This window comes from Calypte anna, chromosome 5A, assembly GCF_003957555.1.
Source record: "Calypte anna isolate BGI_N300 chromosome 5A, bCalAnn1_v1.p, whole genome shotgun sequence".
Lineage (NCBI taxonomy): Eukaryota > Metazoa > Chordata > Aves > Apodiformes > Trochilidae > Calypte > Calypte anna.
The window spans coordinates 36,446,843-36,463,452 of record NC_044251.1 but is presented as its reverse complement, the minus strand read 5'-3'; the positions used below and the strand labels follow the sequence as shown (position 1 = coordinate 36,463,452).

Genomic DNA, 16,610 nt, shown 5'->3' with positions numbered 1-16,610 from the left:
AGTGCTGAAACAGAAAGGAGGAAAAAGGAACATTTCTGTCCCTAGCAATGGCATGTCTGATAATGGCTATGTTTAAGTAGGATTTAACCTTTTTTTAAATTAGTTTGAAACCTGAGGATGAGAATGCCAGGTTATATTTTTTATAGTGGCAATAGTGTCTCAGCTGCTTCCCATGTTGTGCATTGTTTATTTCTGTAACTGAGGTTCTGTGCATGGATGTGCAGTCCCCTTGGATCCTGCAATCACAAATTTGAAAGCAAACTGTGGATTTGGCTCTCTTAGTCAAAACTATATTATTCATAGTTCCCACTCATCTATTTTGCAGCCAATAACAGACTGATACAGATTTCTGATGGGAATGTTCCTCTCAGCATGACAGGGATATAACAACACAGGATGTATTAATAGCACATAATTTAAATAGATTATTTAGTGCAAGCTGTTGTTTCTTGTTGCTTGAAAAGAACAGCACATCATTTAAAAATGTTCCACTGAATAAATGTAAACATGCTCGTAAAAATCCATTTGGTGTTTTTTACAGATTGAAGAGGCAAAGGAGGAATTTAATGATCACTCTGAAGATGTAGACAAAATAAATCAGATCTGCAAAAACCTTCAGTTCCAGCTCAATAAAATGAGAAGCTTTGAGGAGCCTCCATTTGAGAATGAGGCTAACATTATTGTGGACAGATGGCTGGATGTATGTAAAAAGTGAATTATCAGGGTGGTCTTGTCTGTTATGCATTATAGTAATTGATTCTGACATGTGTGTAATATTTGGAATAAATTATGTGCAGTATGGCAATGATTCTTAGGAGATAAATGCAAGTATTTGCTGGAGCAAAGCATGGAGTGTGCTTATTGTGTGATGTTTCTGATATCTCAGGTAGTTTATATTATGGGTACTCCTTGACAGTAAATAATTCTAGGAAATGCAGAAAGGGAATATTTGTGCCCTCTGCATGAATCTGTAAGCTTCCCTAACAATTTCTGTGGATTTAGACTTCAGAGACAATCTGGAGAATTACAGTGCTGGTGCTTTTGGTGAGAAATGTTTGCCACTGTTTATCTAAGCAGTGCATCAATACCGAGATTAGATGGTATTTACTGAGAGTAGATAAACATTAATGAGCAAGGCTCCTTCCTAAACCTGCCTTAAAACTGGCAAGCTGCCCTTGTGATTGGTATGTTTGGTGACATGTGTGGCAGGGATTTAAATATCTTCTCCATGACCAGTTCACTGTGAAGACACATGAGATTTTTTTCCCTCTCTGTACTTGTTTTCTGTGGGTTCTTCCGTCTCACTCAGATTTTATTTTGTTGCTTTTGCTTTTAGCATATAATTCAACATTTTTGGTATCTGTGTGTTCTGTGTATAATTATTTTGGTAGATCAATGAAAAGACTGAAAATTACTGTGATAATTTGGGAAGAGCTCAGGCTTTGTGGGACAAACTTCTCAGTTTATCTGGCACGGTTGATGCTTGGGCAAATGCCGAACTTAAGAACACAGAAGATCATAGCCTGAGTGAAGAGGACCTCACACAGTTGAAGGTAATTTGGATGAAAATTTATTACCCTTAATTAATACTCTTGTGCTGTGGACTTTGGACTATATGCATGCACTGCAATATCAGAGGAAGTTTTAACATTTGCAATTGCATCTTCATGGATAGATTCAGTGAAGGTACTGCATAGTGTACTGGGGATACAGGTCTTGTAAACTAATAGATAGATAGTGTATATATATACATATATGTCTAATTTGTTTTAAAGGAATTATTTAAAATTATTTAAATTAACACAACACTGGAAATGCTGTTTCAGACTACAAAAGCCCTCTCTTTTTTTTTTGTGTTATACAAGCACAGAGTAAAGAGAAGGCCTGGAAAGCTTTTAGTCTGGAATACAGCAGTGCATATATTGCCTTGTGAGAGTGTATAATATGCCAGTGATTAGTTCTCTAGTTAGAAATTGCCTATCAGTAAAGATGTTGGAGCCTCAGAAATAGCTGGGTAATGCACAGTTGAAGAAGAGGTTGCAGAGGTGTCTTATTTGCTCCAGCAAATATACTTTGGATATGCTCCCCAGTGTAACTTCATGCAGCCTTAATAAGTGACTGGCTGCTGAGGGTCCCCAGGAGCTGCACAGGGACAAACATCAGCAGAGCCTGTGCTGCCATACCCCTTTTGCACATGTTATAGCATTAATTCTTGGTATCAGGGTGCTGTTGGGTGTAAAGCACACACACTAGCTCTGTGTAGCCTAATACATAAGGATAAATATTTCAATTTCTGACTTTAGGGTATTAATGAACCAGCTGTGCTGCTTCAATGTGGCTGTAGCAAGTATCTATTAAACAGAAATAATTTCCAGCTGGAGTGGGGTTGAGACATATCCCACATCCACCTGTCTGAAAATATGTAGACATTTTCCCTCAGTATCTACATGCTGCATATGCCCTGGGTTTTAATATGCTCATGTGCTGCATTGCTGATACTGTTAGCACTGCTTATTTGTTTTAATTTGCAGAGCAGTGAAAAGCCAAGGTGTACTTTGTGCCTAAGTCTTCCCAGTGAAACAGTAGTGTACATCTGAGCAGAGGTGGATATTTTGTCACATTATTATTGCCGTTACCCATTGTATTGCTAGAATTTACGTGGGTAGTTCAGGTCCCTGAGGGCTCCAGTAAAAATGCACCAGCTGGCAACTACATCTTAAGAGCCATTTTGTTACCTGGTTATTGCTCAAGCCTGGCATGATGTCACCATGTCCCTGATGTGCCTCTCCTGGTGCTTGGGAAGGGCAGTGTTGGAGCTGGCTGCACTAAGGTTATTCTGCTGTTCCTGTGTGAGAGGAGAATTCTTGAAAGAGAGGTGAGGAGAGTACAAGGGAGAGAGAAATTTCTGTTTCTGCTGAGCTACACTAACAGCAGAGTAGGAGAGAAAACTGACCTCAGTGCATGGGGAGTTTTATAAAATTATTTGAAACATAGAGGGTGCCAGGTTCATTTATCAACTTATTATTATTTCTTTTGTTGATCAAAAAACTTTTCTATGTTAATGTTGATAACAAAAAAAAAACCCCAAACCAACCCACAAAACAAAACCATGAGTGTTGCAATGTTGTCCACATTGGACCACCATTGGTGGCCCATACCAGAACTGAGCACCAGGCAGCTGCTCGCTTACTCCATCCCCAGGTAGGATGGGCAGGAAAAAATACAAGGAATGACTCATGGGTCAAGACAAGGATGGGGAGGGATCCCTCACCAGCTTTGGTCACAGGCAAAGCAGACTTAACTTGGGGAAAAAAGAAATCTTATTTGTTCCTGGTCAAATCAGAGCAGGACAATGAGAAACAAAACCAGACCTTTAAAACATCTCCCCCCACCATCTCCCTACTTCTCAGGCTCAAATTGCTTTGCTCTTGATTTCTCAGTTCCCTGGTCCCCAGTGGTGCAGGGGGATAGGTATGTGTGTTGTGGTCAGCTCATCCCATCATCTCTGCTGCTCCTTCCTCCTTACTCTCTCACTCAGAGTCCCTCCCACGGGAGAGAGTCCTCCACAAACTCCTCCAACTTGAGTCTCTCCCTTGAGGTGCCATTCTTTAGGAACAGACTGCTCCAGCATGGGCTGCAGAGAGTCACAAACTACTTTGGGAACAGTCTGGTTCCCCTGGTGCAGGGTCCACATCTGCTCCACTGGGGTCCTCCACAGGCTGCAGGGGGAGAGCCTTCCCTACCATAGTCTTCAGCATCTTGTTTCCTCAGTTGATAATGGTATTTTACTTTCACATTACTGGGTTGTTCCAAAATCCTTCCAGATGAGTAGAAATCTTTTTCTTACACAAAGGATTTACATTTAAAAACTGATTACAGCTTGTACTGTATTTTATCACATGCCTATGTAAGTGTATTGTCAGGATGCCAATTCTTGACTTTAAGTAAAAAATAATTAATATTGTTAAATTTATGTTAGACTTGCATGAACAACTTCTTTGCCTGAGAAACGAGTGTTTCTGACACTATATGCAAAAAAAATATGTGAATTGCTAAAATGAAAATCAGGAAATGGACCTAATGTGGGACCTCTATATGCCAACATGCAAAATCAGAATATTAATAATATAATTTTCTAACAGAAACATAGAAATTTAATCTGGGGGGGAAACACAGTTACTAATGTGTTTTATCCACCTTTAGGCATGCTTACGAGTCCAAGAACATAAACTCCAGAAGTTTGACAACACAGTGTCTGAGATAGAAGAACTTCTGAATAGTCAGGAACCTCTGCTGGAGCTACAGGTACAAAGAAGCTTTTACAGCTAATATGCCAGCGCTCATTACTACAGCCCTGCTTCTGGTGTTGCCTTTGTCACAGTAATTTCTTGGTTTCCCTTGAATGTACCCAAAGAGAATGGAGGTATTTTACTGGCTATTAGCAGTGACATACCATTTGTTGTTTTTCCCAGGCAGTTAGAACTAAACTTGTAATTTTAAACACAAAGACCTCTCTTAGTCCTCTATTTTTTAGGGACTTATAAGTGACCCAGCTGTTTTGCATCAGTGTCAGTGATATCTGGCTTTTAGATAGTGGCCAACAACAAGGCACAGTGAACCTCATCATCCTGCTGTGGATCCCTGCAAGTCAGCATGCTGACTGTCCATTTTTAGCTGTATCTTTGCCTGGATATGGCTTAATGTAGCTTGTCAGTGAGTAGCTTGCATAGACTGGTGTTTACTGTGATGTTTTCCTTTGGCATATCATAAAGAAATCTTGACCTTTTTGTGTTAACTTCACACAGCAAAGAATAATTCATTCTGTACTGCTTGGGGACCACGTTAGCCTAACTTGATCCTATACCAGTTCCCAAAGCAGCTGCTCCCAGTGTCTGTCAGGTGCTTGACCTTTTTAGCTCTTGGTGTGTTTACTCTCAGCAGGCAGTGAGCTCAGAGGAGCTGCACTCAGTAAAGTGATCTCAGGAGCTTAGAAGAAGATTCAGCAACCTTGTCCTGTGCACACTGTGCTCCTCGGGAGTACCAGATGCCATGAGCCCCCTGGGCTGGTGTTTCAGCCTGTGGCTGTGATCCCATTGGGTTTCCAGGTTAAGGTTAAGGACCTATTGCTCCTTAGTGACTAGTCCTGAGACAGAGCTTCGCTGTCCTTGTCAGGTTAATTAATTGGTGTGGGGAATTTGCCCGTCTGAGATCACTGCAGGGAGGTGTGATACAGAGAGAGCTGACACTCTTTTTTTCATGGCAGCTGAAGTACATGGAAAGCCTTTATCCAGCTGGGAGTAGAAACTGGAGCACCTTGACAAATAACTTAATTAGTTAAGCAGTACCTGTAAATGTGTTGCTAATAAAGATGAACTGAGATCATTCCTCCTCAGAAAAGCAGGGCTTGAATACTATTTTTCAGTTTGTGGAGTGGGAGAGAAGGAAACTGGAACAAGGTGTGATTGAGATACACGGACTTCAGATAATTTCATTGCTTTTTATGTCTATCATGGACTTCTGTAATGCTCTAGAAAATTATCCAATATAATTTCTTACACATGTTTATTTCCAATTTTAAGGTCATCAGGTCATCTGTTGTGCAAAAAATTGAGCTCATAAAAGAGCTCTTGTCAGCAAAGCAGGGGACCAGTGAACTCAGCGTGAACACAGCAGAACTAAAAGGACACCTTGATCTGGCCAAGACACAGATTGGAATGACTGAATCACTTTTAAAAGCTTTATCTCCTTCTGACACCTTAGAGATCTTTACTAAATTAGAGGTAACATGTCACAAGCTATGCATCTTTTATAATTTTGTTCATTTCTTTCCTGGACAAGTGGATAAGTGTTTCTCATGTACGTGTTCTAAACTGGTAGAATTACTCCAGTGAAAAGCCTGGGATGAATATTTCCTTAAGTGGCCAGAAAAATGAAAGAAAAGCCTGTTTTCACTGGCTGTTATCAGATGTAGTTAGTTAACCCTTGCAGCTATTGGAAATGGTTAGTGAGAGGCAAGACAACAGTACAAGATATATTGAAGAAGTACTGGAGAGTGCTGGGTTGTATGTTTCTCAAGACTGGGTAACATACAGAGGTTGTCTTTGTGCCACCTTTTTCCCCCTGCAAGGGAAGCTACCAGTAGGCAGTTGAAGCAAACTTTTCATCCTCTCTGTACCAGGGAGAGAGGTGAAAAAAGAGCCTCTTCCTGCTTCAGGGATGGCAAGAGGTAAACCTCTTGCTGAACAGTGAGTGAGTTATGCACATACTGGGTGTCAAATCACTAGAGTTTGAGGCAGTGAAATTGCAGGCATTGGAAGAAAGGTATAGCTCCCTCTATCTGTCAGCCCCCAGGGACCTGACATACAGAGTAAGACTTTTACAGGTGGAATAGTGGCAATAGCAGCTAAGTTTGTACTGAAACAGCTCTGTACAGTGAGCTTCAAAATTTTCTTTTTTAAGAGCTATCCTTTTTATTTTGGCTTTAGGAGATACACCAGAAAATTCTGCAACAAGAGCACCATGTGACATTGCTTCAAGAAAAGACAGATTGTCCTGATGTGTATGAATTAAATCAGCAACTTAAATGTGTCACTGATTTATTTAACAAGAAGAAGCATGTGTTTCAAGATCACTTTATTGGTGTTTTGAACCGTAAGCAAGCACGTCGTATTTATGTACCTCTAGAGATTTGTTTTGTCCGTCATAATCACTTAAAGGGTTATGAAGTCTATTTTGCTTAAATGTCTGGAATATCTTTGATATCTCAAACGGCTTCAGGGTTCTGAACAAGATAAAGAATGGCTTTTGATTCCAACAGACCACTCAATCTGAATCAAAGTAGTTTTCTTTTCTTATTTTTACATTTAAAAAAATAGTTAAAGAAGTATAAAGTGTAGTTTAGGAACAAATGTCAGAACGTTTCATTTAAAAATACAGAAACAAAATATTTTTTTTCTTTCAAGGCACTTTTCATTTAATCTTAGTTACAAGAATTGATAGCATTATTAGTTACTTTTTGTGTTATGAAGACAAAGGATTGTCCAGATGTAGAATTAGGCCCAAAGGTTGTCTTATCTTCAAATAGTTTTTGAGTAAAATTTATTTGTTTGGAAAGGAGAAAAGTTACCAGCAGACTAATCCACATCTTGTTTACTGAAACTGCTATGTACAGCAGACTGTCTCTACCAAATGAACAGTTATATTTATTGTTAATGTTCAGTAAAAAAAAATGTATGAACTGCAGAATTTTCTGTCATTTGGTCTGTGGGGAAAAGCAACCTTTGTCAGTAGCACTGATAAACCTAATTACAAATTCTCTGAAATCTTCATGTTAAATAGGATATTCTTTTACAGAATACAGTTAATGAAGAAAATTGGAATCTATCTTTTTTCAGGTCAGTGTAAGAATTTCAATGACTGGTTCAGCAGCACTCAGCTGTCTTTGAAGGACTGTTTTAACCCCTCAGAAACAAAACCAATGATGGAAGAAAAACGGCAGAGGCTAAAGGTAAAGGATTAAAATGTTGTAATTTCTAAAGCTGATTGTTCTTGGAGCTTTACTTTTTTACACAGGACCTTATTTTTTAGAATTAATTCACCTGCAGTGGTTTTGTAACTTCAAGCTGAAAGACAGTAAGTGGAACGCAAATGGAACTTGGTTCAAGTGGAGTAACAGGTTTCAAGCTGAGACATAGTTGGACAAGTGAGAGACAGGACCATAGCTAGCTAAAGGCAGTGGACCTTGACCAAGTTCTTCACTGTGCAAAGATGCAGAAAGTCAATTATATAAAAGATAAAATGAAATTCAGACCTACCTTGCACTCAAATGTGAAAAACTTGGCATTCAGTTTGCTGTAGCCAGATTTTCACTCCAAGTCAAACAGAATCAATCAAAAAGAGACAAAGAAACCTGCTTAACTTTCTTGTTTTACTTTTAGCAGCTTCTCACAAGTGGAATAGTTAGCGAACTGTGAACTACCATGTATTCCTTTTCAGACACTGGAATTGCTGAGAAAATATTGGTGGAGAGAATAGGAGCTGAAAAACTTTTATAACATAAATATCTATTGTACAGCAGCAAATTTTATGAATGCTTCTTGTGTTTGTGCTCTCATTCAGCACTTCCTGACATCTGAAGGCAAAGACAGAGATATTCAAGAGGTCAAAACATTATTGAATAAAGTGCAGCATCACTTGCCCAAAGCAAGCATTAACCACCTTAAGAGCTGTGTGAGAGACCAAGAAGCAGAACTACAAAGATTGATCTCCAAATGTCAGAAACGGGAAAAGGAGCTTGGTGCTTCTCTCCAGCAGCTCAGTAGGTAGGGAATGAATGTAGTTTCTGACACTTTCATCCCAAATGACACAAAATGATTCATTATTGAGCAGCCATACTGAATGGCAAGCAAACCTGTTTTTTATTGATACGGTATTTTAGTAAAGGGTACTTAATGTTTTGTTGTGTGCCTCATGTGTTTTATACCTTTGCAGCAGAGTTGTCATTATATGGGAGCTTGTTCTTAGGGATAGTTTCAATGACTTGAACCAAGGTACTTAAAATTAAGCTTATGGTTAAAACTTTTCTTAATTAGGCACGTGGTATTTCTGTTACCTTTCAGCAAAACATTGCTGTCAGAAGGCTTTAGTCATGTAATAATGCCTCTCATCTTGATCTGTGTTTATACTTCCTTTAGCCTTGAAGAAAACCTCACGATCTTGCAAGAATGGCTCACTGATCAAGAAGAAAAACTAGAAGAGATAAAAAAAGATGAGACAAAACTTGAAAACTTCTACAAGGGGCTATTAATGCAGAGGTATTGTTTGCTTTGGTCTCTTGCTAAGAGCTCTCTTCTTTAGAAGATGGCTCCATGTTGTTACAAGTGGATGTTCATTAATTTTTGTATTTTTCAGAAAACCATTTGATTCCATAGCTCAAGTAGCAAATTCCTTGAGGGAGGCTGGGCTGACAGAAGATGAAAATATTTCAGAAGTCAGTGATCTGGTCAGTATATACCATTCACTGGTAACACGTGTAAGTGAAATGGCAGGGAGTGCTGAGAGACCTGCAGTGAAAGGACAAAATTTTGAAGAGCTTGCTCAGGATGTTTCTTGCTGGATCAAAAAACTCAAGGAGGCTCTTAGGAACCTGAGTTCACAGGAAAATGAGTTGCCATCAGATGAAAGGATTAAACAGATAAAGGTATAGTTTTAAATTTATTTCTTTTCCACTTCACAGCTCATGCTATTATCAGGGGAATGCTTGATGAGTCTGTACCTCCTAAAAATACTGTTACTGCTAATTGTCTGTGGTATTGTGGCTTTTTTGGGAGGGGAACATTGGTTTTTCTAGGTTGTGGGGTTTTTTTTTTTGTTGTGAGGGTTTTTTTCATGTTTTATTATGCACATAAGAAGAGATTCTTTGCTCTGGGTGGAACAGCACTGGACTTACCACGTGCTGGTGGCTGTATGCCTCCCCATCATAGCCTACATTGTGGAGAGGGAGGTCAGTAATGTAGCTGACCACCTAACAGAGTAGCCAGAAATGAGGATGCTAGGATTTACATGCTTCACTCTATGGAACTTCACTCTACGGTATTGTAACAAAGATCTCTTCCTCAGATTTGGAGCAGTTTTATTATTTTCAGCATGATATTAGTTTTGTTATGTAGAGAGTAATTAATAAATCTCAGCTTCGTTGTCCCAGACTTTCTAAAACTGGGTGTTCTGTCTTGTGTATGTATCGTTTATGTGATATATTGGAAGGAGAGTTTTGCTCTGTAACCAAAAATAGTTATATATGTACTGCTTCTTTTTCTTGTTTAATGCAGGAAATCACAGCACTGAAAGATGCAGGAGAGGCCAAAGTACAGACCATGGTAATGGTAGGGGAAACTCTAATGAGAAATGATAAAATTAAGAAGCCAGTCATTCAGCAGACTATTTCTGAGCTCCAGACTCAATGGCAAAGCACCTGTCAGTCAGCCACTGAATATATAAGGTAATGTGGAATTTGCCAAGGGGCAGTACAAATCATATGCTGCTACATCTACTTCCTTCTCTTCTTCCTGCACCAGCTCCATTGAATTTGGGTTCTTTGGTTAGAGAATTTCTATTATGCAATACAAATTGGTATTCCTGCAGTGTTGTGGAGGGACAGGTCACAGTTTGGGTTGAACAGTCAGGTGAGGGGTGTAGCCAGGAGGTGTAAGAAGAGTGACAAGAGAGGTTGTGAGATGTGCCTAGCTCCCCTCAGGTTCTTTTTAACATGGAAGTAGCTCAGCTAATCTTGTGAAAAAAAGAACATGGGCACCCAATGCTCCTTGGTTCATTAAACTGCACATTGAGAGTGTGCTCATTGAACCACTGCAGGGGCCGTTCCCTGCAGTGAGCCCCAGGCATTGTCCCCTTCAGCAGAGGGGGGAATCTGCCATTGCACAAATTCATACTGCTTCAGGAGAAGCAGTGTGTTTGGGGTAAATTCAGGAGGATGGGACTTTCAAAGTGGAGTTATTAAGGCTCTATGAGAGGCTTTCTTGGCTGTGGCAGCAAGTAGCAAAGGCACTTCAAGTGTCTGTGGCACTGTGGTAGCTGTGCCTGAGAGCCAAACTGATCCTTTAAAACCTCTCAGATGATTTCAGTTGTGTTGTGTAAACATAAGCTGACTTTATGATTTTGCACATGCAGACACTTTCAAGGTTATTTTTCTGCTGCAGCGTGCTTGAACTGACTTTTAATAAATATCACTGGGACACATGGCTGTTGAAATCAATGAGAACTAGAGTAGCTCCACTGTACACTTTTTAAAAAGTGACCAGGGAATGAATTATTAAAAAGAAGTATTTTTGAGAATATTGAGTTATCTTCTTCTGAGTGCTGAGTACAAGCAATACAAGTAGTGTTCAGAAAGATAGATCTTTGGTTAGATTGGATCCAACACAGCAGAACGCAGAGCATCCCATTTACAGAACACTGAAGACAAGTGATGAGGTTCTCAGCACATATGAAGAGGTGCTCAGGACCTTGCAGGATCACACCTGTGAAAAACAGCTGTGACACAGTGATGGCAGCAGTGTGAATCTGGAATAGGGAACCTGAAGCAAGAGTACTCAACATATGTAAGACTATGCTTTGTTTGTCAATTGCCAAAAAATATGAGTCTTGAGGGGTGAAAAACAAAACACTTAAGATTTCCTTTTGTCCTCATTTATCCTGCTGTACTTTACAGAGTTATTACCAAACTTCATTTGTTTGGTCTTGTTTGTGTAGAACTGGATTTTCAAATTTTGACATTTAAGTTCCATCTGGAAAATATCTGAGCTTCATCACTAAATGTGAACACACAAATGTTACTTCTGTCTCACTGATCATAGTTGCCTATTCCCTGTGGACAAATGCAGCCTGTTCACCTGCAGTGTGCATGCTTATAAAACACACAAAATAAAATCTGATATCAGGGGCCAGAAAGCAGACACTGAATTGCACTAACTTGACCCATATTGCATATGCTGGTTTTATTGTCTGTAATATACTCCCTCACCCCTTTCTTAAACAGTGTGATTTGTATCTTCTACAGAACATTTCCTGCCAGGAGACCATCATAAGAAGTTGTCAAGGAAAATAGATTCATAGCCATATTGTAGTTTTTAAACGCTTGTGCTGTAATGAAAAGTGGAAAACTACAGACCATGAACATCACATTTAGGGCATTAGAAACTGTCTTGCATTTAAGTCCAGTTCAGCAGCAGTAACTTCCGTGTTTTTCAATTTCATGACCTTGAAAATTCCAGTCTAAAGCTGATCAGTAATTTAAAACTTGAAGAACAGCATTTAGTTTGCTAAAGTTAATTCTTATGGTTGGCTAGTGCACAATTTGACATTTTCTAGGTAAGGAATAATTTTTTTTTTTTTATGCAATATTTTTCTTAGCCCTCAAGAGCAACTTCAATTCAACAGGGAGCAATATAAGCAAAGCAAAGAAGATCTGAGACTGGCTCTTACTGAACTGGAGAAACAGCAACAAGAGATAGGTTTTGCCCTTCAGCCTGGTTTGCAGGAGAAGCAAGCACAGCTGACAAACTATGCTGATCTCCTGCAGAAAGCAGAAGACTTAACTTTCCAGTTTAATGAATTGAAAAGCCAGGGAGATCACTCACAGGGTCACCCTGAGGATCCCTCCTTCACAGAGGTGGAATGGTTGGAATTAAAGCACCAACATGAAAATCTGCTCAGCCAGCTACAGGTGAGAACCTGACTCTCTTTCCTTATGAGATTATTGCTGTGCCTCTTGTTTGCAGGTCTCATTGTTTGCTGATACTTTCATTTAGCTGGCAAATTTATGGGTAAAAGTGGGAGTGGTGGAAGTTCCTTTGTTGATGTAGATAGGGAATTTTCTTAGTGTAGGAAAAATAGCACTAGAAACTCAAATTTTTCACTGCCTTGTGCTTTGTAGGGGGATAAATGTTAAAAAAATGAGGCTGAGGTAAAAATTAACAATACTGTTTTATATCTGTGTAAACAGATTTAGACTGCTGTAATGTGAAGCTTTTGTTCCTATCATCCCCAAGCTCCTGTAGATTATTTTTTTCCTTTTGGAAGGAGGAATGGATTTGCCTGCATCTTGTTTGTTACTAGTCCCACACAATTCAGTGCAAATTGCATTTGCACCCCATGTGGCATTCTAATCTAATCTTTTATCCATTTTGGATAGAAAATAGCCCTCTGTGAGTATATTTTTATGGTATACAAACTCTTTTGCTTCCTGCTACTAGTGAAGATTTTGTTTATAGTGGACTCTATGATGCAATGTGAAGAGGGAAATTTTCTGTGCACCTGTGATTAGCTGGATGTTTTATGGGAAACAAGCAAGTTTTTTGTGGTGCTGGAGTTCCTGGAAAAGATGTGACAGTCTGTGGGTTGTACTTGTTTGAGTTAATCGTGGACTAATTCTAGAAACTCCTTGATTCCTAGACCATAGTGCAGACATTGGAAATACATGTTCATGAGCATCAGCAGTTTCAGGATATGGTAGCAGGCCTGAGCACTGAGCTGAAAACTCTTTCTGAGAAGCTTGCTGATTGTGAAGGTCCAGCAATGGAACAACAATCAGCTGAGCAAAACGAGTTGAAATCACAGGTATGTTACAGGTTTTGCATCATGGAGAAAGGGGGCACATGCTCTTGGGGCTTGTAGATTAGCTCGCACACATGGGCTTCTTCAGCTTGTTTACCTGGGGGGTTTAAATCTGGTGTTGATGAGTGTCTTTAAATTAGCCTGGGAGGAAAACGTAGGAAAATGTCTGTGAGCCAAGTGCAGTTTTAAGAAGTGTCCATCCATGAGTACATATTCTTTTGCACTTTGGCAGCATGGATAACTGTCTTGTAGTGTAGGGAGGTTGTAAAAGCTGAAACTGTAGTTTAGAGATGGGTTACTGCAATTCCTCTTCCTCTAGAACTTGCTATACCTCTAATAAGTAAAAGGGAATAGGAGAGGGGGCTATCATTCAGAACTTGAAAAGATCACCATGCACCTCACAGCATACTATCTGATTATTCTATGATTGTTGTAATACTTGCTTAAGGTAAAGTCGCATAAAAACGACTGACTTAAAATTACTGTTTTAGTATTTGACTAAGGGTCTATGTGTAGTTTTCAGCAGTTTGTTGTTCATAACATGTATTTATGATTTTAGTGATGGCATTTATATTTCAGCATTAAGTATATTGAGTGATAACACTTCTCAATGAAATGTTTTCTTCCTGATTAAAGGAACAACAAGCACCTCTTGGTCGATGTGAAGACACATTAAAGAAGATTTTGGTTTTAGCAGAAACTGTTAAACAAAACACCTCTTCACCAGGACAGAAGTTTATTAAGGATGAGATTGAAGCACTTCAGAATAAACACAGAAGTCTGGAAGAAAGACTTGAAAATGTCAAGCAAAAGAGGGAAAATATTTTCAGTGGAGTCCTTGAGTTAAAAGATGAGTTTGGTAATGAAATACAAGCAGAAAATACAACAGATACAGTGATGAAGAGAGTGGTACAGAGCACTTCTGATACACCTGTTGCTGCAGAAGAGAGCTGCACAACAGTAGGGTTGAAGGAACCTTTGGAAATACATGATGTGAGTATATTTGTTGACAGTAATGACAGTGGAAGACTGGTTGAAGAGGCATCTAGGTCTCCAATGCCTTTCTTATGTTGCATTGTTAATTTCACTGATGTGAGGCCTTCTGTAAATATTTGTTTATAAATAATAGATGTGGAGAACTCCCTTAATTTGTTATAACAAGTCTGTAAAAAGCCAGTAGTGTCTATTCAAAACTGTAGTTTTCCATTTAAACACAATCTGCATATGGTTTCCTCTTGCACTTAATTAGAGCAGGTATCCTTGGTCAGAACACACAGGGGGAAGGTATATAGGTGTATAGGTGAGAAAATTCCAGATATGCCTCTGCCAAACAACTTTGAGAGCTTCTTTAAAACCAATAAGGCTTGTTTAGAACTGCAGCACAATATCTGCCCTGTTTGTTTTCATAGATAATAATTTTTGCCATTCAGAGACTTAATGTTAAAATGCAATGTTTACAGTCCCACAGGCAGGTTTCTTTTGTGTCATTTCTCTTAGGGTCAAAATGTAAATGGAAATATGTTGGAGAAAGAGAAGCAAAATGATCCACTTTTGGAGGAAAGCAGTGTATTGTCCGACAGCCCATTACAGGGTATCAAAGGTCAAAGCAAGGACAAATTGGGGCAAACTTTTAAGGTATCTGATAAATATGTTCTAATACATGTCAATATTTATATGCATGTGTGTGTATGTATCTGTTCACTAGAAATGTGCATGCAGTTCCTTAGAATCTGTAGTCCTACAGAGTCTTATTTTCCTTACCTGATGAAAAGAATGAAAAAAATACAGACCCATAGAATCATAGAGTAATTTGAGTTGGGAAGGACCTCTAAGGGTCATCTACTCCTGCAGTAAGCAGGGATCTCCTCCACTCAGGGTGGCAACCAGAAGTACTGAGATTTCTGAAGAAGGAGCAAGATCAATAGATAAGAGTTGGCAAATGTGATAAGGCAGAAACCTCTATGACAGTATTAAAAAACATGTGACAACTTACTCCTCTTTGGTTTGTGTTTCATAGTGATTAAGCTCCCAATCCAGTAAACTGATCTGAGCAGGTGTTTCCAAGACTCTGGGTTTGAATTACCATATCCTTCTCCTTCATTCAGTAAGCTAAACTGAAGATAGAGTAGGCAGCTTGTGCAGTGTGGTGTCCCTTAGTAAACTTAGATTTGGACTGTGACTTTTACTGGTTGTAAATATTTTTTATTTTTTCAAACTAGAGGGAAGTTGATCAGGAGAGCCCAGGTATGGACAAACACAATGGAGTCCAAGAAGACATTCTGGATAATGCCATTCAGGGTGGTGAAGCAGAACTGGAGAGGCATCAGGATGGTATTAATATTGAAAGTGATGAAACAAGAAAGAAAACCTGTTCAGCAAAGGTAATTGGACATGAGATTACCCAAGAGTGATTGAATTTGAGGGCATATATACATATATATATATATATATATATATATATATAGGTTAGTTGCAGTGGGAATGGTACTACTAATAAATAATTAGTAAAAACTTCACCTTACACTGAGGTATTTTTGCCTGATGAGCTCTACACCCAGTACGAGTTAACTCTCAGAATCCTTTCCTGTACATTTAAAATTAATACAGAGGGTTGGGTTTTTTTTTTACACTACCAAAGGCTGCCACAAAGTGGTTTGTTGAGGATATTGCATTCCAAGTCAGTCGCCTGGATCTGTTGTCAACTTGAGTCTCAGTTATTCAGATTTCTTTATTTTACATATTTATTTTGCATGCATGAGGCTGCATTTGAAATGCTGTGTCCTGTTTGGTGCACCCTGCTACAAGTGGAATTTTGACAAACTAGAGCAGTGTTTAGGAGCTGGAGCTGTGATGAGTGAGAAGAGGCAAAATTCTATTGGAGATGAAAAAGCTGACAGGGGTCTCATTGCTGTCATCCACTCCCTGAAGGAGTATTATAGGGAAGGCAGAGCCAGACTCTTCTCAGGCCTTGAGCTTTAGCAAACTGTGAGATGCTGAAGGCAGTGTAATTGTGACAAGATGGAGCACAGTGTGCACTTGTGAGCTTACTGAGAATTGGGGTAAATTTGTTCATTCAGGATGGTGGGTGGGCAACTTTCAGTACACATCCTGTGTGTCTTGCAGCCAGTGGCTCAAGTGTGCATGCAGCACAAATAGGTCCCCAATGCTGTGCTCTCCACCATGGTCATGCTGTAAGGATTTGCCCTTCTTTATTTTGTGTAGGTGGCTCTTCTGTTTTATCTGTCCCCAGATGATACACAAACCCAGGCATAACTTAGAGTCAGCAAATACTTCAGTATATACATGCTACAGATCTTCAGGCTGCCTATGGGAATATCCTGCCTGGTAATCATCTGGGTGTCTAACCACAGACTTTCTGTCTACAGTACAATTACAAGATGGGAGCCTCAGGAAAAAGCTGAACCTTTTAAAAAAATACATTCAAGACTCTATCCAGGGGTACACGGTTCAAGGTCCATGCT

General features: G+C 39.3%; 1 protein-coding gene across 1 annotated transcript in view; it reads left to right on the top strand.

Annotated features, from left to right (window-relative positions):
- Positions 1–16,610, top strand: part of LOC103535033 (nesprin-2) — a 177,863-nt gene that overhangs the window by 57,769 nt on the left and 103,484 nt on the right. The window contains exons 32-46 of the mRNA XM_030452086.1: positions 542–700; positions 1,392–1,553; positions 4,204–4,305; positions 5,580–5,780; positions 6,486–6,651; positions 7,395–7,507; positions 8,119–8,321; positions 8,694–8,813; positions 8,911–9,199; positions 9,828–9,997; positions 11,926–12,238; positions 12,967–13,131; positions 13,765–14,121; positions 14,626–14,763; positions 15,348–15,509. Coding sequence (XP_030307946.1) covers positions 542–700; positions 1,392–1,553; positions 4,204–4,305; positions 5,580–5,780; positions 6,486–6,651; positions 7,395–7,507; positions 8,119–8,321; positions 8,694–8,813; positions 8,911–9,199; positions 9,828–9,997; positions 11,926–12,238; positions 12,967–13,131; positions 13,765–14,121; positions 14,626–14,763; positions 15,348–15,509 — 2,820 coding nt within the window. The remainder of the gene's footprint in view (positions 1–541; positions 701–1,391; positions 1,554–4,203; positions 4,306–5,579; positions 5,781–6,485; positions 6,652–7,394; positions 7,508–8,118; positions 8,322–8,693; positions 8,814–8,910; positions 9,200–9,827; positions 9,998–11,925; positions 12,239–12,966; positions 13,132–13,764; positions 14,122–14,625; positions 14,764–15,347; positions 15,510–16,610) is intronic.